The 24,999-nt window shown below is 55.5% G+C and overlaps 2 protein-coding genes across 2 annotated transcripts; both read left to right on the plus strand.

The window, feature by feature from the left end:
• The first annotated feature begins 10,191 nt into the window (after nt 1–10,191).
• LOC118668638 (serine protease 44-like) lies at nt 10,192–14,194 on the plus strand. Its single transcript, XM_036333830.1, has 5 exons — nt 10,192–10,802; nt 10,891–10,985; nt 11,120–11,713; nt 12,329–12,438; nt 12,912–14,194. The coding sequence occupies exons 1-5, from the start codon at nt 10,192–10,194 to the stop codon at nt 13,260–13,262; spliced, it is 1,761 nt and encodes a 586-aa protein (XP_036189723.1). The 3' UTR covers nt 13,263–14,194.
• A 5,217-nt stretch (nt 14,195–19,411) lies between these two features.
• On the plus strand, nt 19,412–22,642 carry LOC118668673 (putative serine protease 45). The gene is made up of 4 exons (XM_036333854.1): nt 19,412–19,714; nt 20,171–20,445; nt 21,658–21,821; nt 22,149–22,642. The coding sequence occupies exons 1-4, from the start codon at nt 19,485–19,487 to the stop codon at nt 22,380–22,382; spliced, it is 903 nt and encodes a 300-aa protein (XP_036189747.1). The 5' UTR covers nt 19,412–19,484; the 3' UTR covers nt 22,383–22,642.
• The last annotated feature ends 2,357 nt before the right edge of the window (nt 22,643–24,999 follow it).

Genomic DNA, 24,999 nt, shown 5'->3' on the forward strand with positions numbered 1-24,999 from the left:
CCCATTCATTCATCCCTCCCTCCCTCCGTCTACCCATCCATCCAGGCAGCCGTCCATCCCTCCACCTGTCCATCCATCCACCCATCCAGCCATCGTGTAAGTATGAGGTGCCAGCTGTGCTCTGTCTGTGAGACTGACAGAGGCCTGGCCCTGCCCGCTGGGGTGGCCTGGGAGTGGAGAGCTGGCAGGGGCAGTGCAGACAGGCCGTTCCTGGCGAGGTGGGGCTGGGGGGTGGGGCCCACGAGTGCAGATGCCTCAGCTCCTCCCCTCGTTGGAGAATCTGGGATCCCGAGATTCTAAGTGTCCCCCAACCGTGGGATGCCCATGCCTGCCCGCACCTCTCGAGCCTGCAGCCAGAGGTGGGATAACAGTGACCTCTCGTCGGCAGGGCAGCACAGGGCGGAGGGAGCTGCTGAGGCAGGAAGGCAAACCTTCTGTGGTTTCTGGCAGGAGGGGAGGAGATGGGGCAAAAGAAAGTGGGCCGCGGGGCGACAGTGTGACGGGAGGAAAAGCAGTGTCAGGGCTGAGGGGCGGAGGGCAAGTGGGCACATCCCCGGAGCTGCAGAGCCCTCTGCATGGCCTGTCTGGTGGAGGGGCCCTGGGCCAGAAGCCCCCAAAGGGTGACATACCCAGACCCACATCTTGAGGTGGAGACAGCTCTGGCCTGAGGGCCCAGGCTCTGTGCAGCCCAGGTCCCAGGGGTGTCTTCCTTGTAGTAGGGGGCTCCCTGGGGGGAGACCTGGAAGTGCGGGCAGGCCCTGGGCCCCGGCTTACTGTGGACGGTGAGAACCCTCCAGGGCCATGTCACAGGACACCTCCTACCCTCCTGGGCACTGAGGGTCCAGCAGGCAGCCCCACCCCCAGGGTGGACAGGCCTGGCTGTAGGGTCAGCAGGGGCGACATGGCCACAGAGTGTCAAGTGACCTCCACACTCAGTCCCCAGGTTGCCTGCCCCACATGGGCTCCTGCCTCAGTTTCCCCGGTGGTCAGAGTCCCTCCCCAGGTGCGGGCCCTGAGTCCTGAGGGCTGCTTTCTACCCCCAACCCTCTGAGCAGGACCCAGGGCTGACCCTACGTAACTCATCAGTCCATAGCGATCGTGCGGCGATGGCACTGCCGGCGCTTCACCAGGCGCCAGGACATTGCACTGACCCATCCAGGCCAGTCCTCGGCCCAGCTCCCAGTCCTGTCTAGCCGATCCTGAGTGAGCGAGGAGGCCCCTCAGCCATTCATCTGCAGTGGGCACTGAATCTCCAGCCCCGGACTCTGACCCTGAGGTTGGGCAGGAAGGGGCCTTCGACACCTGGGCCGGCCTCTTTCCAGGGCAAGTCTGATGAGCGCCACCTGCTTGCCCCCCCAGCAGCAGGGAGCTCACCTCTGTGGACGCACATCTCCTGGACTGGACGGGGCAGCTCTCTGATGTCGGACAAGAACCTGCCTGGGGCCTGTCTAGGTCCCCGAACTCCCAAAGTGAGTCCTGAGACCTGTTTCCCCCTTGGTGGTCCCCTGCTGTTTTCTAGTAGGGCCTTGCCCTCATAAAGCCACGGACACAGGTGGGGGCTCCGTTTGCTAGGGCCCTGAGCAGGGTACGACCCTGAGGATTGCCCTAGCATGTGCTCCAGGCAAGGGCCCCCTCTGCATCGTACGGGGCTCTGAGGTCACCTGTGTGGAGGTGGCCGTGAGGGGCAAGGAAGGCAGTGTTAGGGGAGGGTGATGGGGGGCATAGGAGGATCCAGGCCTGAGGGGGGGCAAGTTCAGGTGTCGCCTGAGAGAGGAGGTCCATGCCGATGCCTGGGCCCCCATCACAGCCTCAGTTTCCCTCCTATGCTGGGCTGGAGGTGTGGGGCCTCTGGGTTCTGAGCCTTGGAAGGGCCCCTTTAGGACTCTGAGCTTTGGGCTGGGGGATGCTGGGGGAGGCGACAGCTGCTTTGAAATGTGGAGAATAATAAAGCGAGGAATGTCTGAGCTCAGGGGAAAAAATACCCCCGGGCCTCCCACCCAGGCGGAGTGCAATGCATTAAGCGCAGGGAGGCACGTTTCATGGGGGCGGGGGAGGCTGGAGGCCCCTAATGAGAAACAGGGTCCCGGGCGGGGCTGCTGGGAGCTGGGGGTTTCGGGCCACCTGACTTAACCCTGTACCCTCACTCCCCAGAGGTGTCCTCTCCATCTTCCTTTGCCTGTATGAGTGAGGGGTGGGGGTGCTGTCCCGCCTTAGTGCTAACCTCTGACCCCAGGGCCTGCCCCAAAAGGCCAGAGAGGGGAGAAAGTGTGGCTGCCTTGGAGGGACAGCTCCTCACCCTCACTCTTCTTCCAGCGATTACTGATCACCCTCTGGGTGGGTGCCTCCTGCTTGCGGAATGATGGCAACGCTGCCCCCTGCTGGACGGATTCAACTTGCAGTCCTGGCCATGGAGCCCTCAGGCCCCAGGCCCCCTCCTGCCTCCAGTCTCCACTGCCCCTTCCCTTCCTTCTGCTCCAGGCAGTGTCACCTCCCTTCCACCCCTAAGTTCCTGCCCCAGCCCACATCCCCCCCCCCCCCATCTCCCTGGGGCTTGGACATCTGGGTCCAGCCCTGCTCTTCCAGTCCACTGGTCTGGGGGATCTGGCTTTTTTATGGGTCACCTCCCCCACCTGATCTCTCTCTCCCTCCCCAGTAAATCTAATGTTCCCCCAATGAGACCCCCACTCTCAGGCTTCACTCATGCTGTTCCCTTTCTCTTACCCGTTAATTTACCCCAAAGACTGCTTTCTACCAGCCCACCCCTCCCCAGAGGAGAGCAGGGAACAGAGGGAACAGAGTGATTAAACTGTCAGCAAAAGGGCAAAGGCTCGGCGAGGGGCGGAGGCAGGTGGGCCCAAGGCCTGGGCGCCCAGCTTATGTGCTGGAGGCCAGGCTCCCACTTTATTTTTAAGAAGTCTGGGCTGGGCCTTGGCGCTCCTTGAACTCTTCTCCCCCACCCACTTTAATTAAAACCATTGTTTTTCAAGCACATGTTAATTAAAAAGCAAACATGTTTTGCTAAGTAATTTGGAGGCTCTGGTTATGCAAACCAGAGTTATTCCAGTTAAAACTCCCTCACCCAGCCTGCCCCAGTGTTGGGAGCTGATGCCTCGGTGGCCACGGTAGAGGCACATCCCTTCAGAGTTAACACTCCCTGGGGAGCTGCCAGGGCCTGCGGTCCTCTCGTCTCACAGGTGCCCAAGGCCCTGAGGAATGGGGGTGTGGGTGGGTGGGGCAGACAGGGACCAGGGAGCTAGGTTTGTGCATGGGGATGCGCCCCAACTCTGCCCGCCCCCCGCCCCCACGGCCCTCTCCCTCCCCTGCACGTGGCCTTCTTTCCTGTAAAATGGGAAGTAGGTGCTGGGATGTGTGCAACTCATTACACGCATGTGTCCCCGTGGGGACACGCACACCCTCGCGAGCCAGGACACACGGCTACACGGCGACGCGGGCGGGCGCGGCTCCCAGGGCTCAGCGCGCTCCGGGCGGCGCGCCAGGGGCACACACGGCCGCGCTCGCTCACACCCACACCCGGAGGAGGCGCTTCCGTGCCCGGGTCCCAGCGCCGCCGGGAAACCTCACGGGGCGGGGCGGGCCGGGATGAGCTCACGCCGCCGCCCGCCAGGCCGCCCGTCGCCCCCTAACTCGCTCCAGATGCCGGGCGGCCTGCGGCCCCGTCTGCGCCGGGCGCCGGCTCTCGGGCGCCCCCTGCAGGTGGCGGGCGGGCAGCTCCGGGGGCGGGGCCTGGGCTGCGCAACCGGGAAGAGGCGGGGATTTAGCATAAGCCCCGCCCAGTGCCTGAGCTGGGCGCCGGGTGGGGGTCTCCGTGAAGCTGCCCTGCCCGCCCCGCGTGGCTTCCAGGCCAAGGTCCGTGACCCTCCCTGGTCGGCTCACTCCACGTGCTGGGTGGCGACCCCCCCGGGCTGCGCTGGCCAGGACGTCGGGGTGCCCCGCTCCCCACCCCCTCCCTCCCCTCGCCTCCCCACCCCTGTCTCCCTGACGCCCGCACCCACGACCAGGTGCTGCAGCGCAAGCCTCGCGCCCGTGGCCCAGGCCAGGCCCCGCCACCCTGTCCTCTCGGAACAAACACCCTCGTTTCTACTGGGAAAGCAGCGGGGCCCGGCCGTCGCCTGGTTTCAATCAGGAGCTGGTATTTCCCCGAAATCGCGGGCCATGGCTGACCTCACGGGGAGGACGGCTGGCCCGAGGCCAGGGGCGGGGCGGGGCGGCTCCCGAGAGCCCCTGCCGCCGGGCCTCGCGGAGCCGGGGGAGGGGGGGGCCTGGTGTCCGTCCCAGCTCAGCTGCTGGCTCATCCACAGATGTGTCCATCTGTCTGTCTGCTGTGCTGTGTGCCCAGGCCCGCTTTAGCCCCGCCACGCGCGACCCCGGCAAACTGCTCAACCTCTCACCTCGCCTTTCCTCCACCGAGGGATGGCGCTGCTGTGGGGCGAGAGAAGGGACGGGCGAGGGGGAGCACGGGGACCCCTGGGACAGTGATTTCCAGGGCAGGAGGAGGGGACTCTCAGAGCCCGGGCTTCCTGGCAGGTTGGGAGCTGGGAGAGGCGCAGGCCGGTAGTGGGCGCCTCTGCGGCTGGAAGGTGTTTTGTGCTCTGGAGCCTGCACTTTCCAGATGCGTGAGGTCCCTCCTGAGAGGAACAGTAACAGTGAGGAATACTGATAGATCCTCCCTTCCCCCCACTGGTGGGCGGGGTATGACATAACCTGCAGCCCGGAAATACCTGAGTGACTAACCAGGTACCTTATATGGACTATACACTGAACCACCAATCCACACCTGCCAAATACCCTAAGCCCTTGTCCTATATGGACCATACCTGAAGCCACCAATCAGCGTGCGCCCAGTACACTGAGCCCCCATTCCTTCCCATTCCGCCCCTCAAAAGGAGCGCCCACCCCTGCACGTGCTGCTGTCTTCCCCTCGAGGTGCTTCTCCTCTAATAAAGCCTGTAGTCCTGGTTTTCGGCCTCTGTCTGATCTTTCAAATACCAATTGAGCACAGCTTGTGCCAGGCAATGCTCTAAGCACTTACAGGTATGAACACAGTCTCTCTTCACTACAATTCATCCATTCATCCATCCATCCATTCATCCTGGAGGCAGGAGCCAGTGAGGCATATTCGTTCAACAGATAATTATTGAGTGACTACCATGTGCCAGATGCTGGGAATAAGCAGAGGCAAGACAGACAAAACCCCTACCCCTGCCCACATAATGTTTGCGAGTGGAAGAGGAAGGCAGCCAACGTACACACGAGTAAAAGATAGCGGTCAGATTGTGAGAAGTGCTGAGAGAAAGTCAGAGGAGGATGAGAGGGCAGGTGGGAGGGGCTGTTTTTGAGAGGGTGTCCTGGAGAGCCTCACTGAGAGGTGACATCTGAGTATGGATCAGACCTGCCCCACCTTCTCTTGGCTGAGAATGGTTTTTACAGAATAGCATTTGCATCAATTCCATGATGGGGACGCTAACTTTAGTGTTGTCCCCCTAAAAGAATCCCGTTCTCAGCCTTAGTTGACCTGTATTATCGAAAAACAAAACAGTAATCAAGTCTTATTATAAAGTCACATTTCATCACTAAACATCTTGTGGACGTTTTCTCTCTTGGTATATGTTAATTCCTGCATAATAGTCTCAATTTTGCCTCATAGCCAACCCAGCCTAAGGTCTTTAAAATGTGGCCTTTACATAAAAAGTGCTGACCCTGGAATAGCCCCAGGAGGTGAGGAGATAAACCATGTCTGGGGCAGAGGGAACAGCCAGTGCAAAGGCCCAGAGGCAGGAGCCAGGAGGGTGATGCAAAGGGTCATGGGAACCTGGTCAGTGCAGGGTCTGTGCCAGTTCCTGAGGTCTGTAAGTATGTGATGGCTATCACTGATGGAACATCTTTTTTCCTATTATATGACCTAATTTGTTATTGATGAGTAGAAGGCTATTGATTTTGTCTACTGATCTTTCCCCAGCCCTCTTAGCTTATTCTCTTATCGTTTTATTAATTTCTCAGTTGGTTCATTTGGATTTTCTTTTTTTTTTTTTTTTTTTTTTTTTTTTTTTTTTTTTTTTTAAAATATATTTTATTGATTTTTTACAGAGAGGAAGGGAGAGAGATAGAGAGCCAGAAACATCGATGAGAGAGAAACATCGATCAGCTGCCTCCTGCACATCTCCCACTGGAGATATGCCCGCAACCCAGGTACATGCCCTTGACCGGAATCAAACCTGGGACCCTTCAGTCCACAGGCCGATGCTCTATCCACTGAGCCAAACCGGTTTCGGCTGGATTTTCTTTAGAAGGCAATTGCATCTTCTACAAATGATGCATTTTGCATTTTCCTGCCCATATATAACTCAGTGTCTTCCTCCCCTCTCCCCTCCCTCTTTCCCTTCTCTCTCCAGTGTTCCTCCCCTCCCTTCATAATGATGAGAGTTTAAGTTTTCAGAGGAGACTCAATGAGAGGTGTCTCCATCGTGTGATTTTGCCAATCTTCCTGGGGATTTGTCTGCCCTCAGCACCAGGCTGCCCCCCTGAGGAGGGGGCATCTGAGCCAGGTATTAGAGGATGAGTGTTTGGAGCTCTTGGAAAGAGACAGCATTGTAGGGAGGGGTAACAGCATGTACAATGGCTCAGAGGTTTGAGGGACTTGTCATGTTTGGGGAACCTATTACAGGTCTGGAGCAATGAGGTGTCAACTATGGCCAGAGAAGGGGGTTGGACTTAGAATCACTGTGCCACGTTTCTAGATCCTGGCCAGGCAGGACTGCAGGGCAGGGGGCGGGTGAAGGAGGTGTGTTTAGATGAATCCTCACTTCTTGGTGACTGCCTGCCTGTGAGGGTGAGGGAGAGGCTGAGTGTTTCTGGCTGAGCTGGTTAGTGGTGGGGCCACCAGAGCAGGCTTGGGAAAGGGCAGGAAGAGTTCTGTGTGACGTGGAGGGTGTCTGGAAGTGGAGCTTACCCTGTGGAGGGAGCTGGCTCTATGGGTTAGGACCTCTAGAGAAACTCTAGGCAAATGAGAGTATCTGGGGGCTATCATCAGAGGTGATATTCAGAATATTTAACAACCACTGCGGTTTGGGAAGCAACCAGTTATAATATCCTTGGATGACATTAAAATTTTCCTATTAACTTTTCAGTTCTCAGTTCTCATATGCACAGAACCCTGGGCTGGTGGGAGCCTGGGGAAGGCCTACTGCACAGCCTGCCTGGTGCCCTGCCCAGTGCCCTGCCCAGTGCCGTGCAGTGCGGCCCATTTGCTCAGAAGAGAGAGGGAGAGATAGAAACATCAATGATGAGAGAGAATCACCGACTGGCTGCCTCCCGCATGCTCCACACTGGGGATTGAGCCCGCAACCCTGGGCATGTGCCCTGACCGGGAATCAGACCATGATCTCCTGGTTCCTAGGTCGACGATGCTCAACCACTGAGCAACACTGGCCAGGGCCCAACTTCATCTCTTGATGGGAGGAACTACAAAGCACTCTGGCCATTCATATGTGTAACCCAGGAGACTTTTTATTTTATCACATTCCTTTTGCCGTGTAAGGTAATACATTCACAGGTTCCAGGGATTAGAATGCGCACATCTTTGGGAGGCCATTATTCTGTTTACTCCAGGGTTTTCCAGATGGTGGCTACAGCAGTGCCTGCTATCTGTGAGGAATACACTTCCAGACCCCCAGGAGATGCCTGAAACCGTGGATACTAGCGAACCCTACACATACAGCTGACCCTTGAACAACATGGCTTCAAACTGCACAGGTCCACTGATACACGAATTTTTTTTCAATAAATATATACAGTGCCATAAATTTATTTTCTCTTCTTTATGATTGTCTTAAAAACATGCTCTTCCCTCTAGTTTACTTTATTGTAAGAATACATTACATAATACATATAATATACAAAATACGTGTTAACCAATGGTTTATGTTATCGGTAAGGTTAGCATCACCAGTAGGCTATTGGTAGGTAAGTTATAGGTGGATTTTCAACTGCAAGGGGTGTCAGCACCCCTACCCCTATGTTGTTCAAGGGTACATTGTGCTGTTGTTTCCCATAAGTATGTAGCGATAATAAAGTTTAATTTATAAGTCAGGCGCAGCAAGAGATGAACAACAATAACTAGTAATAAAAAGAGAACTGTAACAATATAATGTAACAGAAGTTACATGATGTGGTCTCTCAAAATACCTTGCATTGTACTCACCTTCTCACTTAGAGGAAGCACTTTACAGCTTCTCTTTGATGTATCCAAATTGCCAGCATCGTCATTCGTGTGCTTTGGGGCCATCTGTAAGTAAAATAAGGTGGCTTGGACATAAGCACTGCGATACTGAGGCAGCCAACCTGACAAGGGAGATGGCTGCTAAGTGACGAGCGGGTGGGTGGTGCGTGCGGAGTGTGGGGACCGTGGACAAGGGGGGATTCACAGACCTGGCAGGACAGTGTGCTATTTCATCCCGCTACTCAGAATGGAGGGACATTTTAAAACTTATGAATTGTTTATTTCTGGGATTTTTCCATTTAACATTTTTGGACCACAACTGACCACGGGTAACTGAAACCACAGAGAGTGAACCCGTGGATATGGGGGACTACTATATTATGAATTTAGCTACCATAAACATTTGAACAGTTATTTTTGTGTGTCTGTGTGAACATAAATCTTTATTTCTCTGGGATAAATGCCCAGGAGTGCAATTACTGGGTCATATGGTAATTGCATATTTTATTTTTTAAGAAACTGCCAACCTGCTTTCCAGAGAGGTTGTAATATTTTACATTCCTGGCACAATGTATGAATGATTCAATATCTGCATCCCTGTCAGTATTGGGTGTTGTCTATATGTATGTATGTATCGAAACATTAATGATGAGAGAGAATCACTGACTGGCTGCCTCCTGCACGCCCCCTACAGGGGATCAGCCTGCAGCCTGAGGGGCTTGAACTGTGACCTCCTGGTTCATAGGTTGACACAATGGCTGAGCCACACCTGCTGGGCACTATTCTTAACTTCAGCCAGTCTGTTAGGAGTGCAGTGATGTCTCATTGCAGTTTTAATGTGCATTTTGCTAACGGCTCTTTTCATGTGGGGCTGGTTTTATTGAAGGCAGCACTGTTATCTCTAACGTCGTGCCTAGTACTGTTCAGTGCAACAGTCACATCAAGGGGTTGACGTTTTTTTTGTTTTTTTAAATATATTTTATTGATTTTTTTACAGAGAGGAAGGGAGAGAGATAGAGCTAGAAACATCGATGGGAGAGAAACATCGATCAGCTGCCTCCTGCACACCTCCCACTGGGGATGTGCCCGCAACCCAGGCACATGCCCCTGACCGGAATCGAACCCGGGACCCCTCAGTCCGCAGGCCGACGCTCTATCCACTGAGCCAAACCGGCCTCGGCAAGGGGTTGACGTTTTTGTTGTTGTTTTTCCCCACTGTTGCTAGGAGGTTAAGTCGGTTCTACTTTTCTTTTTTTATTTATTCTTTATTGTTTAAACTATTCCGTGTCTCCTTCTGCCCCACTGACCTGTCCCTGGCCGCCCCTGCCCCGCCCCGGCACAGGCCTCGCCCCCGGCTGTCTGGTCCGTGTCTCGCTCAGCGGCGTGCCAGTCCCGGGGTTGCCCCTCCGCGCCTTTCCCGAGGTTGGACGGTCTCCTCCATGACCGGTCTCTGGATCTATTTTGTTCATCAGTGTACGTTGTTCATTCGATTCCACAGGAGAGTGAGGTCATGGGTACTGACCTTCCTCCGACTGGCTTCTCCCGGCCCATCCGTCCGTCCGTCCCTCCGTCCGACGTCGCTGCGAGTGGGAAGAGCGCGTTCTTTTTCGCAGCCGCGTCGTATTCCATCCGCAGCGGCACCGCCGGTTTCAGTCCACTCGTCACCGGTGGGCACTCGGCTGCGTCCAGCTCTTAGCGACTGTGCGTCGCGGCCATGACGGCCTTGACGTCTTTATTGCGAACAAGCCGGGGAGGGAAGCGCGAGAAAGGTCTCAGCCGAGCGCAGCCGGCGCTGTGGGGGCCTCAGCGGGAACGGGCTCTGACCCCGAGATGACCCCACGCACGCACGCACGTATGCACGCACACGCACACGCACGCACATACGCACGCGGCGCGGCCCCGGTTCCGCCAACACCAGGGCCAGGGGCGCAGCAGAGGGGCCGCGGGCGGGGCCCATGCCGTTACCGGGCGGCCTGGGCGGCACCCGCGCCCTGGGCCTCCTGGTCCTGCTCCTGCTGCGGCAGCCCCGGCTCCCGGAGGCGCGGGCGGGCGGGGCGGGGGGGCCCACACCCTCACCTGCCCCCTCGGGGGGCGGCCGCCAGCACCCGGGGGCGGGCCCGCGGGAGTTGCCACCTGTAGGCGCTCAGGGGCCCTCCGAGGCCCCCGGGTCCCCCCATTTGGCGGCGTCGACCCCAGGGGGCTCTGATGCCCAGGAAACGGCGGCGGCCCCACTGACACCGACGCCGCCCGCCACGGAAGACAGGGTGACGCCCGTGACGCCGCCCGCCGCTCCAGGTGATGCTGCTGGGCCGGGCCCCGCCAGAGACCAGCGGTGCTGGGGCCGGGAGGAGCGCGGCGGGCGCCGGCGGGCGGCGTGGCCCTTCAGTGCGCCCTCCTCGCCTGCTCCAGGCTGCGGCCACCAGACCATGCGGATCGTGGGCGGGAGGCCGGCGGCGGAGCGGCAGTGGCCCTGGCAGGTGAGCCTGCAGATCAAGGACGAGCACGTGTGCGGGGGCTCCCTCATTGCCAACCGCTGGGTGTTGACCGCCGCCCACTGCATCTTCGGGTGAGTGTTCCAGGCCCCGGCCGCCTCCTGGCCGGTGAGGCCGTGCGGCCCGAGCCAGCCCTGGCCCCTCCCCGGGCTTTCTCTTCAGGCTGTGGTCAGAGGCAGGTGGTGCTAGGGCCCTTGGGAGCCTGGACCGTCCAGATCCAAAACCACGTTCAAAGCCGCTGCTTGAAGCCAGTGCTGGTTAGCCTTCACCGCGGCCAGAAGGGGGAGACGCCAGTGGGGGCAGTGCGGGCAGAGACTCCCCTGGGGGGGTGCTGACGGGGGTGGGTGTAGTAGACCCATTTGGCTAGATCAGTGGTCTGAACTCTAATGAGCCCAGAAAGGCCTGCAGAGCTTGTTAAATACAGATGGCCTGTCCCCAACCCGAGAAGTTGTGATTCAGGACTTTGCATTTCTGACACGTTCCCACGTGATATTGATGCTGCTCATCCGAGGACCAGACTTTGAGAACCCCTGGATGGAGTGGCTGGGGCTGGGGAAGGGGTGCGGTGTGGAGGAAGGGAAGTGGCTGATGGCTGGCGTGGGAGATAGGACGGGGCTGGGAAGAACCCAGACCGTGTGGAAGGGCCTGGGACCATCAGGGTCTCTCTGCAGCTTCCTGGATTACACGGTGAAGGTCGGAGGCATCCACGTGCATCACGCCTCCAAAATGGCAGTCAGAGTCCCAGTGCGAGACATCGTCATCCACCAAGATTTCAGCACTTTCAAGACGATCGAGAACGACATTGCACTGGTTCTGCTCGAGTTCCCTGTGAATTACTCCACCCACATCCAGCCGGTGTGCTTCCCCGAGAAGACTTTCATGGTGCAAACGGATACCGACTGCTGGGTGACTGGGTGGGGAAAACTACATGAAAAAGGTGAGACTGTGAAGCAAATTCAGGCCCGGGGAGGGGTGCCCTGGGGTTGAAGCCAAAGGGAGACCAGGGAGGCAGTTCTCTAGCAAGAGGGTAAGGGAGGAGGGTACGTTGATGGGGTTGCACATTTCTATTAATAGGTCAGGACCCTGGGTGACAAGCAAGGTGGGTTTTAGCTCAGGTGGGTTTTGTCTGCTAATCGGAGCCACCCCAACTGGAAGTACTTGCCTCGGTGCTTGGGGAGTTTTCAGTGAGAAGAGGCCTTAGAGATGCCTCTCAGTGACATTGCAGGGCCCCCTGCCCCTGGGAGAGCTGGGTTGGCACTTCCTGATGCAAGTCTGTGGTCCTGCTCCAAGTGAAAGAAAGTCCTGATGTCTGGACACCTGTCGCGATTCCTCATGGCACTCAGGGTGACAGGTGCTTGGCTTGATTTCTCAGGCTGGTAAGGCCTCGCCTCTTCCGGTCCTGATCAGCCCTTCCTTCTCCCGTCTTGGTTTTGATGCTTACCTCCTCCTCTCCCCATGTCACCTTTGGGTCTCCTTTCCTGCAGTGTCCAGTGGGGACAATACCCACTGCTCTAAGAGGGTGTCTGTGTGTGAACACACTCTGTGGAACCCAGAGTGGGTGCCACTAAGCGGACCCCCTTGTCCGATATTATCTTTCCAGATCCTAAGGAGGCAGCCCCCGAATTGCTCCAGGAGGCTGAGCTAAAAATCATTCGCCATGAGAAGTGTAATGAGATCTTGAAGAAAAAGTTGGGAACCAGGTTTGACCTAGTCAGGGAAGGGTGTGTCTGTGGTTACAACGATCTCGGAAAGGATTCCTGCCAGGTCAGTCCACGACCCTTTGCTGCCTCGGCCCTGGGGTTGTCCCCTGGGGTTCTTCATCACAGGCAGTAGGACCTGCATTGCCTGCCAGCCCCTCCATTCACTCTCCATTCAAATGAAGGGGATTCAGCGGGACACGCTGCAGGGGCTTTGCCCGGCTGGCCTGACCCTGACCCAGCCTTTCAGTAAAGAGGAGAGGATGCTGCCTGGAGGGGGCAGGGAGGAGGGGGGTCCAGGCAGGACACACCAGTGAGACGGGTCACATGTTGTGAGCCCCTTCTGTGTGACAGGCAATGCATTAGGTAAGGGCTTTAATCGTTATTGTTGTCTCAGAGTATGTACATTTTCTCTGTTTATAGTCAGTATTTTCTGGGCACAGTTTTTGAGTATGTTCACAAATTTTCAACTTGTAAATCTCTCAGAAACCTGGGCTGGGGGCGCCCCACGTGTGTCCAGTGCCTTGCAGGCAGCCAGCCGGCTCTGATGTTGGTCTTTCATTCCTCCATTTGTCTCTCTTTCTCTCTCTCTCTCTCCAGGGAGATTCTGGGGGCCCCCTGGTCTGTGAATTTAATAACACCTGGGTCCAGGTGGGGATTGTGAGCTGGGGCATCGGCTGTGGCCGCAAAGGATATCCTGGAGTTTACACAGAAGTTAGTTTCTTCAAGGACTGGGTCATTGATCAGATGAGTCAGGCTTCTTCTCAAGACTCAGCAGTCCTCCCCACCCTGCCCCTGTGTCTGGTGCTGTCCCTGGGCGTCTTGGTGACCTTGTGACCACAGGCTTGCTCCCTCCTGTTTCTGAGTCTCCCTCGAGGCCTCTCCTCCCATCTCCCTCTCCTCAGTGCCCTCCCCTCACATTCCCGTTGGGACCCACTGGCTCTGTGGAGCCACATAACAGAGAGTAGAAGTGAGACTGGAGTCCCCGAAAGTGTCCTGCCTGGTGCTCCAGTCCCGGGCCCCGGCCCCGCCTACACCTGCTGGGAGGGAGGCTGAAACCATCCAGCTCCGGGGCCAGCTGGCCTGCTCAGGAGAACAGGTGCCGCATGGACGTGTCGGAGAAGGTCTACCGAGGAAGAGACGCCATCAGCACTGGACACCGTCAGACCCAGTGGTTTCAGGCTCTTGCCTGATAACTGTCAAACCAGTCAGCTTGGTGATTGTCCAGAGAGAGTGAGCGAGGTGCCACCCTGCGTGGTGTGATTTCCACAGGACTCGGTCGTCTGTGGTGGGGAGAAGTTCCCTGCACCCCATATGGATCCACCTGTGAGTGCCAGCCTCTGCCACGTCAGCCTCCTGGGTCAACCCGGCCTCGGAACCCCCTCCCGCAGTGCCCTGGTGGCCACATCCAGGCTCACCCCATGTTGTGTTGAGACAGGAAGGAGTGCCGAGATCTCTCACTTCAGTCGAATAAATGTTTGGAGAATGTCTTGCGTGTTCTGAAGCTCTGCTGTCCTGGACTTTGTGGGCTAATGTAGATGTACATGATTTACATATTGATGATGAATATAAATGATGAGATGGAAGCTTTCTGTCTCATAAGGTAGTCGTACTTTACACAGGCCATTCAGGTTGCATATTTAAGAAACTATTCATTATGTTTAATTTTAACATTGATTTCAGTATTTTGCTTTTTTTTTAACAGAAGTATCTTTGGGAATTGTTTAGAATTATAAATTTTTAGCATTCTGTTTCTTATTCATGAAAACACAAAGGCTTAGTCTCTAATCAGTTTTATGATGCAAAATATGAATGCTCTCTGGATAATTGCTGATGTGGGAACGGCTGATTTCCCACTAGCCGACATTTAAATATACATATGTACATATTTTTATTGGTTTCAGAGAGGAAGGGAGAGGAGAGAGAGAATCACTGATCTGCTGCCTCCTGCACGCTCCTTACTGGGGATCAAGCCCGCAACCTGGGCATGCGCCCTGACTTGGAATCGAACCGTGACCTCCAGGTTCATAGGTCGATGCTTAACCCTGAGCAACACTAGCCAGGCACCCACTAGCTGACATTTATATGCTGAAGGTATATTGTTACTTCAATAGAATCTGAAAGACATTGATTTTGTTAAAAGATGCCTCCAGTCAATGGCACACATATTTTTTAATGAAATGAGCACCATCATACTTGTACATTGCTGAGCAGATTGGGGTTTTTGATGCAAACAGACTAGCAGACTTTATATTTTGTGAGTTTCATTCTCTGAAGTAAAGAAGGAAGCTTTTGAAATGATAGTGTTTTTGATCTGCCACAATTCTTTATCGATAGATCCTTATACTTGCTTATTTAAAAAAGACAGTGTTGTGGTTTTGACTTAAAGTTTTAAGCATAAAAAGAATTAGAGTGGCCGAAACCGGTTTGGCTCAGTGGATAGAGCGTCAGCCTGCGGACTGAAAGGTCCCAGGTTCGATTCCGGTCAAGGGCATGTATGTACCTTGGTTGCGGGCACATCCCCAGTAGATGTGCAGGAGGCAGCTGATTGGTGTTTCTCTCTCATCGATGTTTCTAGCTATCTCTCTCCCTTCCTCTCTGTAAAAAATCAATAAAATATATTTAAAAAAAAAAAGAATTAGAGTGAAGAGAGTCATTGTGTTTGGATCTAGTTCTTTGTCCTCATTCCAGGGCCCAGTGGTCCAGAGTCTCTGCCTCGCTCTGGCCACTCCCTCCCGGTCTCCTGACCCTGCTGTCCTGCCCAGGTTTCCCTCAGGGCTTCAGAGGGCGGCCTGTGCCGAGGAAGGCTGGGTGGGACAGAGCTGGCATCAAACCCAGTCTCTTAATGCGGATCCAAGCAGCTGCTTTAAGGAGCCACTGAATACTCATCGGTTACAAGTCAACTGACGCTCTTGTTCCCATAGCCTGGTCAGCAGGCAGCTTTTCTCCTTCTCATGGCTGCACTTGGCTGTGGTTTGTGCTTTCCCTGCATCCGAATTCCCTGCGGGGCTGGTTAAAATACAGACCCCGGGTTCCCCCCCAGAGTTCCCAGGCCTGCGGGTCTGGGCGGGGCTGAGCAGTGCCTCTCCACCTAGCTGACAAGTAATGCTGCTGCCGCCCTGGGGACCACGCTCCACACAGGGACACAGGCCACCTCTACCCACCTGTTGGTGGGCTCCCATCTGTACCCCCTTAGCTTTGGTTCCCAAAGCTGGGCCATCCACACTGGACAAGAGAAACAGAAAGCTCGGTCTCCCAATCTCCGCCACACCAGCGATTCAAGGACAGCGTCCTTCCAGACACTGTGGGAGCGTTCCAGATTCTCAAGATAAACTGGGTAAGTCCCATGCACCCAGCACAGGGACCAGGGTGCAGCCGGGGCTGGGGGACAGAAGCCAGGCTCTGGGGGCGCTGTGGTGGGGCTGGCCATCTGGGGGCAATCTGGGGTCCAGAGCTCCGAGGTCGCCTTCCAGGAACTGGAGCGGGGGTGAGGGTGGGGGTGCTGGGGCTCCGGGGGCGCCCTCCTCCTCCTCCTCCCTCCTCCTCCCACCTCTTTCTTCTCCCTCCTCCCCTCCCCCTCCTCCTCCTCCTCCTCCTCTCCCCCCACCTCCTCTTCCCCCCTCCCCCTCGCGGTATGGGGAGGGCGGCTCGCGCCTGGGGATCCGGCAGGTAACGTGCTGGAGGCGCCTCATGCGCCAGCGCTGCCCGCGCGCATGGGGTGCCTTTGCGCGTCTCACTCTGCGGGTGCCGCCTGCGGGCTCATGGCCGCCTCACTGGGGGGCCTCCGCGCTGGGCCTGGAGGCCTGAGCCTCCTCTTCCTGCTGCTGCCGCTGAGCCGGGGTGAGTCGACCGTCCCCCCTTCTTCCCCACCCCCCTCTCCCCTCCTCCCTTCGCTTCTCCCACTCCTCCCTCCCCTCCTCACCCCCCAACCCCCCTGGAGGCCCTGACCGGCCTTCTGGGCTTCTGGGACCGCCCCCCGCCCCCCACGCCAATCACCTCTCCTCCACTACCCCCCCATACCTCCCAGCGATGCCAACCCCCTGCCCTCTCTGGCCTCCTCCCCCAGCCCCCGCTGGGCCTGCAGCCTCCTGGGGATCCCCGACTTTTCTCCCGGGGGGTCAGCCGCTTCTGTCTGCTGGCAGCGTGGACCTTCGTGGCTGAGACCCCAGCCACCCTCTCTCAGCATCCCCAGCCTCCCTCTCCCATCGCCGCAGGCAGCTGGGCACCGGGGTACCCCACCTGGGCATGGGTTCTGGCCGGCACAGACTCAAGGTCTCCATGTGACAGAATATTCCACAATTCATCCGCAACCCGACCCTCTTTCCCCACCCAGCGCGCCCACCCACGCTGCCTCCTTCCTCAGTGGACGCAGCCCTGGGTGGTCTCCCCTCCCGCAGGTGAAACAGAGTCAAAGGCGGTTTCCCCCAACCAGATGGAGGGGAGGGGAAGGGGGCACTTGATGCATCGGGAGCAGCAATGACTGAGAGTTAGGGTTCTTCTCGCAGGTGCAGCGGGGTCTCCCTGTCCCCGGGTGCCCACCGGGGGCTGGCATGACTGGTGCAGGCGCAGACACCGTGGTTTGGGGAGTGCCCAACGAGAAACTTTAATTTGAAACATTAATTTTCAATCGAAGTTACATCCAATATTATTTTGTACCAGTTCCAGGCGGACAGCGCAGCAGCAGACTGTCATGTCCTGTACAGACATTTCCACCTGGCGCCACACCCAGGGCACTGACTTCCCTCTGCGGCCTCTGTGACGCTTCTGTAACTCCAGCTTGTACTTGTTAACCCCTTCACGCTTTCCCCCAAGAGGCTTCAATCACATGCAGGGGAGGCTCAGAAGTAACAGAAGGAAGGTCTCCGCTCTCTCCCTCAGCACCACCTCCTGCTCCTCTCGTCCCTCCCAGCCGCCCATGTGCTCATCCCCGATGGATTGCTGTTCCCTAAGGTGCTGTCGGCCCCTTCCTGCTGCTGGCGGTGCACTCACCTGCCCGGGCGGTGAGCTGCCATCTCCTATATGTGATGCTGCCCAGCGTGTGGCCGAGCACCCACCTGCTGGCGCCTCCGAGAGCCATCTCAGCTGGGGGAAGCCCTCCTCCTCCTGCAGGTTGGGCTTCCTCACTCTGTCCTCTGACTCGGAGGATGGCAGCCACTCGTCTCTAGAATCAGAGATGGGGAGGGGGTCGTCCTGGACTCGGCCATGTCCCCAAGTCCCCGCTCTGCTCACCATGTCGGTTCTCACACCCCGTCTTCACTCAGACTCCACATTTCTTGCCTGGTTTCTGCAGCGCCTCTGGTGGGGCCTGGCTGCCCTCAGTCTTGTCACCTTCCTACCGTTCTCTTCGCTGCCTTCACAAGACCAGCGGCCCACGTCCCATCTTCACTGGCCTCTTCCTCCCGGACTCTGCTCCCCTGGCTTCCTTTCTTGCCGTCGCAGGCCTTGCCCGTTACCCTCCAGAGCTCGGGCCCGCACCACGGTGTTGCCTTTGTAAGGAATGTCATCGCCACTTCTCATCCGTGGCTTGCCTTCTCTCTGAGACCCGGTACAATGGCCCCTCTTGCCGGAGCCTCTGTCCACGGCTTCTTCGGGGCTCCCCTGACAGCTGTGGCTTCGTCCCTGCACCGGCCTCCTCGGGTGACTGCATTTACTTGCTCCCCTGCTGGCCGCGTGGCCCTCGAGGGCAAGTGCAGCGCGCACCTGCCTGATGACCTGTGTCCTACAGCTCGGGGCTCCGGGCTGGGACGAGTGGGAGAGGAGAAATACTGGTGAATGAATAAATGCACTCATTCATGAAAACACCCCTCTTCGCTCTCTTCATCTCTGCCCCTTTTCTCCAGGTGACAGAGAAGACACGAAATCAGGTGGGTAGGCTGAGCCCTGCTGCAGGAGAGCCTCCGCTCCTGGGGGCGGGGGGGGGGGGAGGTTCTGAAGAGGGTCACCTGTGGCTAGTGTTTCTGGGCCTGAAGGAAGCAGGCACGTAGTGGGAGGGGCCTGCTTTCCAAAGGCCAGCCTGTGCTGCCGGGACATACAGACCTGCCGGTGGGAGGAAAGAGTGTCCCTGTGGGACACAGGGCCTCTGCCTCCAGCCCAGGCTGCATCCGACCAGGGGAGGTGCCCCTCTTCTGCACAGAAACCTCCTGGTGCCAAATGGTTCCTTTCACATAAGGACCTCGGGGCCCGTGGCAGTGCCCGCAGAACCAGCTCTTCTGGGTCTCCCTGCCTTTTCCTGATGCTTCACGGGTGGGGGCTGGTGTATCCTGCTTGTTCATGGGCCCCTATTGCCCTGACTGTCCTGAATTATTTGATTGACTGATTAAGTTATTCCTGTTTATGTCCGTGCCCCACTCCTATTCCCTCTCTCTCTCTTTTTTTAAATGTATTTTATTGATTTTTTACAGAGAGGAAGGGAGAGGGATAGAGAGTCAGAAACATCATCAGCTTCCCCCTGCACACCCCCTACTGGGGATGTGCCCGCAACCAAGGCACATGCCCTTGACTAGAATCGAACCTGGGACCCTTCAGTCTGCACGCCGACGCTCTATCCACTGAGCCACACCGGTCAGGGTCTATTCCCTCTCTTTACTCTCTTTCCAACCTTTTTAAAATATATATATTTTTACTGATTTCAGAGAGGAACAGAGAGAGAGAGAGAAACATCAGTGATGAGAGAGAATCATTGATTGGCTGCCTCCTGCATGCCCCTTACTGGGGATCGAGCCCGCAACCTGGACATGTGCCTTTGTCCGGAATTGAACCTGGGACCCTTCAGTCCACAGGCCGATGCTCTACCCACTGAGCCAAACCAGCCAGGGCATTTGTGTACTTTTTTTGTGTATATATAATCCTTCAACAACTTACTCTCACAGTCAGTGACATTTCTCTACCCAGCACACCCAACAGAAAATACATTCTCCGTGTCCCCCTGTGCTGTCGCTATCTCGATGCGTTTCATCTCTGTCACTGTCATTTTCTGCTGGCTCAGCGCTGTGAGCGGCCACCGCCCTTCTCTCCTGTCTCTGAAATGGGAACAAGCCCTGGGTTTACGGCCTGGTGCACATGCCCCGGGGCATCTTGGTCGCGGTCCTTCCGATCCTCCTCTGGGTGGTCACTGCATCTCCTCGGCATCTTGTTCCTAAAGTTTGTGGCAAGCCCTGGTGGCCGGAGGACAATGACATGAGCCGCCACTGGCCCTGGGAGGTGAGCCTCCGTGTGGAAGATGAGCACGTGTGTGGAGGGGCCCTCATTGACCACAAATGGGTGGTGACTGCTGCCCACTGCATCAAAGGGTGAGTGCGGCCACGCGTCGGGGGCCCGGAGACCCGGGGCTGCAACAGGCCCTGTGTGGCTTTCTCGCTTCCTCTGAAGCAACATGAATGGGGAGGTAGGGGCGTGGGAAGGAGTGCCCAGACAGGGGGACCCCACAGGGAGCCAGGGACTGAGCTGAGACGGGAGCCCCAAGCAACGAAGACCGTGTGCTAAGTAGGGCAACAAACTCAGTATGGCACCCCACTCCTAATGCATGAAAACATACATGTAGCCCAACCTCTGTACACACAACACAGAGGCCAGGCCACCTTGAGTCAACTTGAATGATGGATGGGGAGGCAGCCGGATCTCTGGCCCCAAGGGCCTCCAGGCTGGATCCGCTGGACGCCTGCTAAGGGAGGGGTCTTGGGTGGAGGTAGGAGCAGGTGTCCTGGGGACCCTGACACCTACCAGGTGGGGCTCTGTGTCCCCTGTAGCACCAAAGAGTACTCCGTGACTCTCGGCACCGCTCAGCTGAAGCCCACGAACCCCAGAATGGCCGTCTCGATCCAGGTGAAGGACATCATCATGCACCCCAAGTTCTGGGGCCGGACCTTCACCATAGGCGACGTCGCCCTCCTGCAGTTGCACACTCCCGTCGTCTTCAACAACTACGTGCAGCCCATCTGCCTCCCGGAGCCCACCTTCGACCTGAAGGTGGGGATGCAGTGCTGGGTGACCGGCTGGAGCCAGGCCAAGCTGCGCTACTCAGGTGAGCAGGAGGGGGTTGGGATTGGGGGTCCCACAGAGGCTGCAGCAGTTCCTCCTGGGGCCTTGCCTGCCTGGCCCCCTCACAGGGCATCTCAGGGAACTCATGGCCGTGACCTCCGGCCCCTGGCCCTTAATGTGTTAAGACTGCTTCTCACGTGGGCACTGATGCCCGTTGCCGTGGGCCCTCAGTCAGGCCCAGCCTATCAGAAGCTCAGAGTTAGGGAGCCACACATTCGCTCACTCATGTGTTCACTTGACGAACTTCAAGCATCTGCCACACGCTGAGCCTTGGCAATGGGAGACATGCCCTGCCCCCAGGGAGCTCACCCGAGTGGAGGGTGACAGGGAAAGACTTGTTAGGTGATCATTTATTAAAAAGGATATTTTTGTATTGATTTCAGAGATAGGAAGGGAGAGGGAGAGAGAAACATCCATGATGAGAGAGAATCATTGATCGGCTGCCTCCTGCACGCCCCACACTGGGGATTGAGCCTGCAACCCAGGCATGTGCCCTGCTGGGAATTGAGCCATGACCTCCTGGTTCAAGGGCCCACGCTGAACTCCTGAGCCCCACCTGCCGGGCTTGTCAGGTGATTTTTTTAAAAAAAATATTTTATTGATTTTTTACAGAGGACAGGAGAGGGATTGAGAGTTAGAAACATCGATGAGAGAGAAACATCGGTCAGCTGCCTCCTGCACACTCCCCACTGGGGATGTGCTCGCAACCCAGGCACATGCCCTTGACCGGAATCGAACCTGGGACCCTTGAGTCCGCAGGCTGATGCTCTATCCACTGAGCCAAACCGGTTAGGGCTTGTCAGGGGGTCTTGAGCTCCAGCTGAGAGGAGTGTGGGGTGAGCTCTGGGCGGAGGGTCTGCCTGAGCTACCTCTAGGAGGAGTGAGCTTCATTCAGGTGGCGGAGGGCACAGCCGGGGCCAGGCTCAGGCTGGAGAGCAGCAGCATGTGGCTGGCTCTCAGCTTGTCCCTGTGACTTGGACTGCACCTGCTTGGTGCAGAGACGACAGCTTCCCAGAGAAACACGGGCTTGCCAAACCTGGCCCTCTCGGCAGGGGGAGGGCCAGGAAAGGAGGCCGTGGAAGTGCTAAGGGGTGGGCGGGCTGAGTCCCCAGGATGGAGGTGACAGGACCCTGGGAAATGGCCAGGGCTGGGTGGAGTGAGGGGTTAATCCTCGCCCTACTGGGCTCTTCGGCAGCCAACTCCACGCTGACCTCAGAGCTGCAGGAGGCGGAGGTGTTTATCATGGACAACAAGAGGTGTGACCAGATTTACCGGAAAGAGTCCCCCATCTCCCACATCCTCCCCCTTATCTTGGGGGACATGATCTGTGCCACCAATTATGGAAAAAACCTGTGCAATGTGAGTTTGGGAAGGTTCTGAGGGCTCTCCTGTTGGGAAGGACTCCCTGGTGAGGGGAAGGTCCCCAGGGAGGGGTTAGCTTGGCCTCCCTCTGTCACCATCCCTAGGTAGTGCTCTGCTCCCATCCCTCTTCCCCTGTGACTTTGATTTTACCTAATATTCTGGGGCAGGTCCCCAACTCTGGCGCTGAAGCAGGACCCTGGGTAGTGAGATCCTGAAGGAAGCGAAAGGATCTTCCAAGTGGAACTCCGAGTGGGCGTTCTGGGTCCCCTGATTCCTGGTCCCAGCTGGGCCCAGAGCCTCCGTCACGCCTCTCTCTTTGCCTAGGGGGACTCTGGGGGCCCATTGGCTTGTGAAGTGGAGGACAGGTGGATTCTGGCTGGGGTGATGTCCTGGGAAAAGGCCTGTGCCAAAGCACAGAACCCAGGTGTGTACACACGCGTCACCAAATACAGCAAATGGATCAAGAACCAAATGAGCAACAGGGCTCTCTCAGGCCCCTGCACCTCCGTCTGGCTCCTTCTCCTGACCTGGCTGCTGCCTCTCCAGATGGGCCCCTGATCGCCCCCTCCAGAATGGGGCCAGATCAAGGTTAGACCAAGGTCATGTGTCCCTATTCAACAAGAGTCAAGGTGGGGACAGAGTGGCCCCTGGGAGGCCTGGTCCTGCTTGGGCATCCCATAGGGAGGGACGTGGTGGATGACAAGGCCTTGGCTGACGAGGAGAAGGGACATGTGGCCTTGAGGGCTCTGGAATTGGTGCCCAGAACAGTAGGGATTAAATTTGTGCAAATGTAAGCTGATTCTGTTCTCTTTTCTGGGTGGCCCTGGTTGTTAGGGGTGGGTGGGTGGGAGGGCAGGGTCTCCTGGAATTAATTCTACCAGGTGGGCTGATGTTTTTTGCTATATCACTAGTGCTGGGGCACAGGGAAAGGGCTTGAGGCCTCAGTTTTCTCATCTGTGAAGTGGGCATGCTGTAAGGGAGCACTCCCCGTAGGCTGACAAAGGAAGGCCCTACATACAATGCTCCAAGTCAGCTTTTACTTTTCTAAAGACAATATGTTTTTATTGATTTCAGGAAGGAAGAGAGATAGAAACATCAGTGATGAGAGAGAACCACGGATCGGCTGCCTCCTGCACACCCCACACTGGGGATCGAGCCTGCAACCCGGGCACACGCCCTGACCGGGAATGGAACCCTGACCTCCTGGTTTGACACTCAATCACTGAGCCAGGCCGGCTGGGAAGCTTTTACTTTTTTTCAGTGGCATTTTAACATACTAATTACAAAAGTATTACGTGTTCATGGCTACATTTTTCTTTACATTAAAAACTATAATAGCCGAGTATGAATATAATAGCTGAATATGTGACTTACTTTAAAAGTTCAGAAATACATGAAAAGATTCCCCCTCTCATCTATCCCACCACAGTGCTGCTCCCTTACCCAGAAGTAATCATCAGTAGCATCCTTAAATAATGTATCTTTATGATTTTAAATATATGTATTATTCATAGACTACATTAAAAAAAATAGATGCCTTAAAAGCCATGCCAGTCCCTAGAGCAATCACTGCCTGGGTTCTGTGGGATGTAGTGGAGGTGATTTAACCCACACCTGTTTTGTTTTAAAAATATATTTTTGTTGATTTCAGAGAGGAAAGGAGAGGGAGAGAGAGATAGAAACATCAATGATGAGAGAGAATCATTGGCCAGCTGCCTCCTGCACGCCCCACACTGGGGATCGAGCCCACAACCCGGGCATGTGCCCTGACTGGGAATCGAACTGTGACTTCCTGGTTCATAAGTCGATGCTCAGCCGCTGAGCCACGCTGGCTGGGCCCACACTCATTTTTAGGCTGTTTCTGACTTGTCAGCACTGGGGCAGCCACGAACACCCTCCTGCGTGCATGGGGGGGAGGGGGGGCATTCTAAGGAAACAGAAAGCTAATCATTTTGGACGAATACTATCAAATTCATCCCTTCCCCAAACTGAGTCAGTGTACACGTACACATACGGTACATGAGAATGGGTTTCCCCTTTTGCTAAAAGTGGGTATCATTCTTCTTCAAAACCTGTGTCCATCCAATGGTACAAAGTTATAGCATTGTGCTTTTTTTAAAAAAGTGTTTTCTCATGTGTTTATTGAAAAACACATGCACCTTTTCTCTAGTAAATCCTCTGTTCAATACTGTCAACAGTAAAATAAAAAATAAAAATTTAAATCCTCTCTTCACAGACTTTGCCAATTTAAAAAATTGGGTGGCTTATCTTTTCTGATGGAAGGTCTTTATCTTCTCTGAATATTAAGGCTTTGTTGATTTTTACAGATATTTTACTTTTGAAATATGTGGAATGGATGGGTAATTTTCCATAAAGACTTTTAAAATTATTACAGAGTCGAATCAATCTGGCGAGTTTTGTGCCTTGCTCCCGATGGCCTTCTCCATCTCCAGATGACAAAAGCTATCTTCCTGACTTTTTAAACATTTTGATTAATTTATTTTTTATGTGTAACTCTGTAATCCATTTGCCATTTCTATTTATGTATGGTGTGAGGTGGAGAATCTATTTCCAACTGGAGGACTGACTCCGTTGACACTATTTTTTGTAGAGTCCTACTGATTTGAAGGTCATTTGGTTGCTTAGGCTTTTATATATATAGCCTATTTGAATGTTTATCCTAATGAAATCTCAGTATATTCATGGGTATGTTTTTAAAATATTTATTATTTGCTCACTGATCTGTCTGTCCCTGGGTTAGTGCTGTACTGTTTCAGTCTGCTTTATGTATGTTTTTTAAACTGTAGCAAAAGCTCTCCTCTTCTTTAAAAAAAAAAAATAGCCTAAATCCAGATTTTGGTCTATTTCTTAGCGGTTTACAAAAAGTCGTCTGGTGTACTTTTGTAGGTTAGCTTTTTGGTATCTGTCTTTCCCACATATATTAACCCAGTTCCTGGTCATCAGTCCACACTCTGTGCCCTGCTGCTCATGTCCTTAGGGGGAAGCAGTCACACACTCAGCTCTCAGGAGGGACAGCATTGAGCGTCTGCCCCCTGGTGGTCAGTGCACATCATAGCAACTGGTCGAACAGTTGTTCGGTCATTTGGTTGCTTAGGCTTTTATATATATAGATAATCTGCTGATTTCTGAGAGGTTTACCACAGGGATTAAGACA

This window comes from Myotis myotis, unplaced genomic scaffold (genome assembly GCF_014108235.1).
Source record: "Myotis myotis isolate mMyoMyo1 unplaced genomic scaffold, mMyoMyo1.p scaffold_m19_p_13, whole genome shotgun sequence".
In the NCBI taxonomy this organism is placed as follows: Eukaryota; Metazoa; Chordata; class Mammalia; order Chiroptera; family Vespertilionidae; genus Myotis; species Myotis myotis.

Excerpts from the sequence above, each read along its gene's own strand:
- LOC118668673 (XM_036333854.1), top strand. The coding sequence starts at position 19,485 with ATGCCCCGGGGCATCTTGGTCGCGGTCCTTCCGATCCTCCTCTGGGTG. Across the intron at positions 20,446-21,657 it reads GGCCAAGCTGCGCTACTCAG|CCAACTCCACGCTGACCTCA; the intron begins GTGAGCAGGAGG and ends GCTCTTCGGCAG. Across the intron at positions 21,822-22,148 it reads ATGGAAAAAACCTGTGCAAT|GGGGACTCTGGGGGCCCATT; the intron begins GTGAGTTTGGGA and ends CTCTTTGCCTAG.
- LOC118668638 (XM_036333830.1), top strand. The coding sequence starts at position 10,192 with ATGCCGTTACCGGGCGGCCTGGGCGGCACCCGCGCCCTGGGCCTCCTG. Across the intron at positions 11,714-12,328 it reads GGGAGGGGTGCCCTGGGGTT|ATCCTAAGGAGGCAGCCCCC; the intron begins GAAGCCAAAGGG and ends TTATCTTTCCAG. Across the intron at positions 12,439-12,911 it reads TGGGAACCAGGTTTGACCTA|AAACCTGGGCTGGGGGCGCC; the intron begins GTCAGGGAAGGG and ends TAAATCTCTCAG.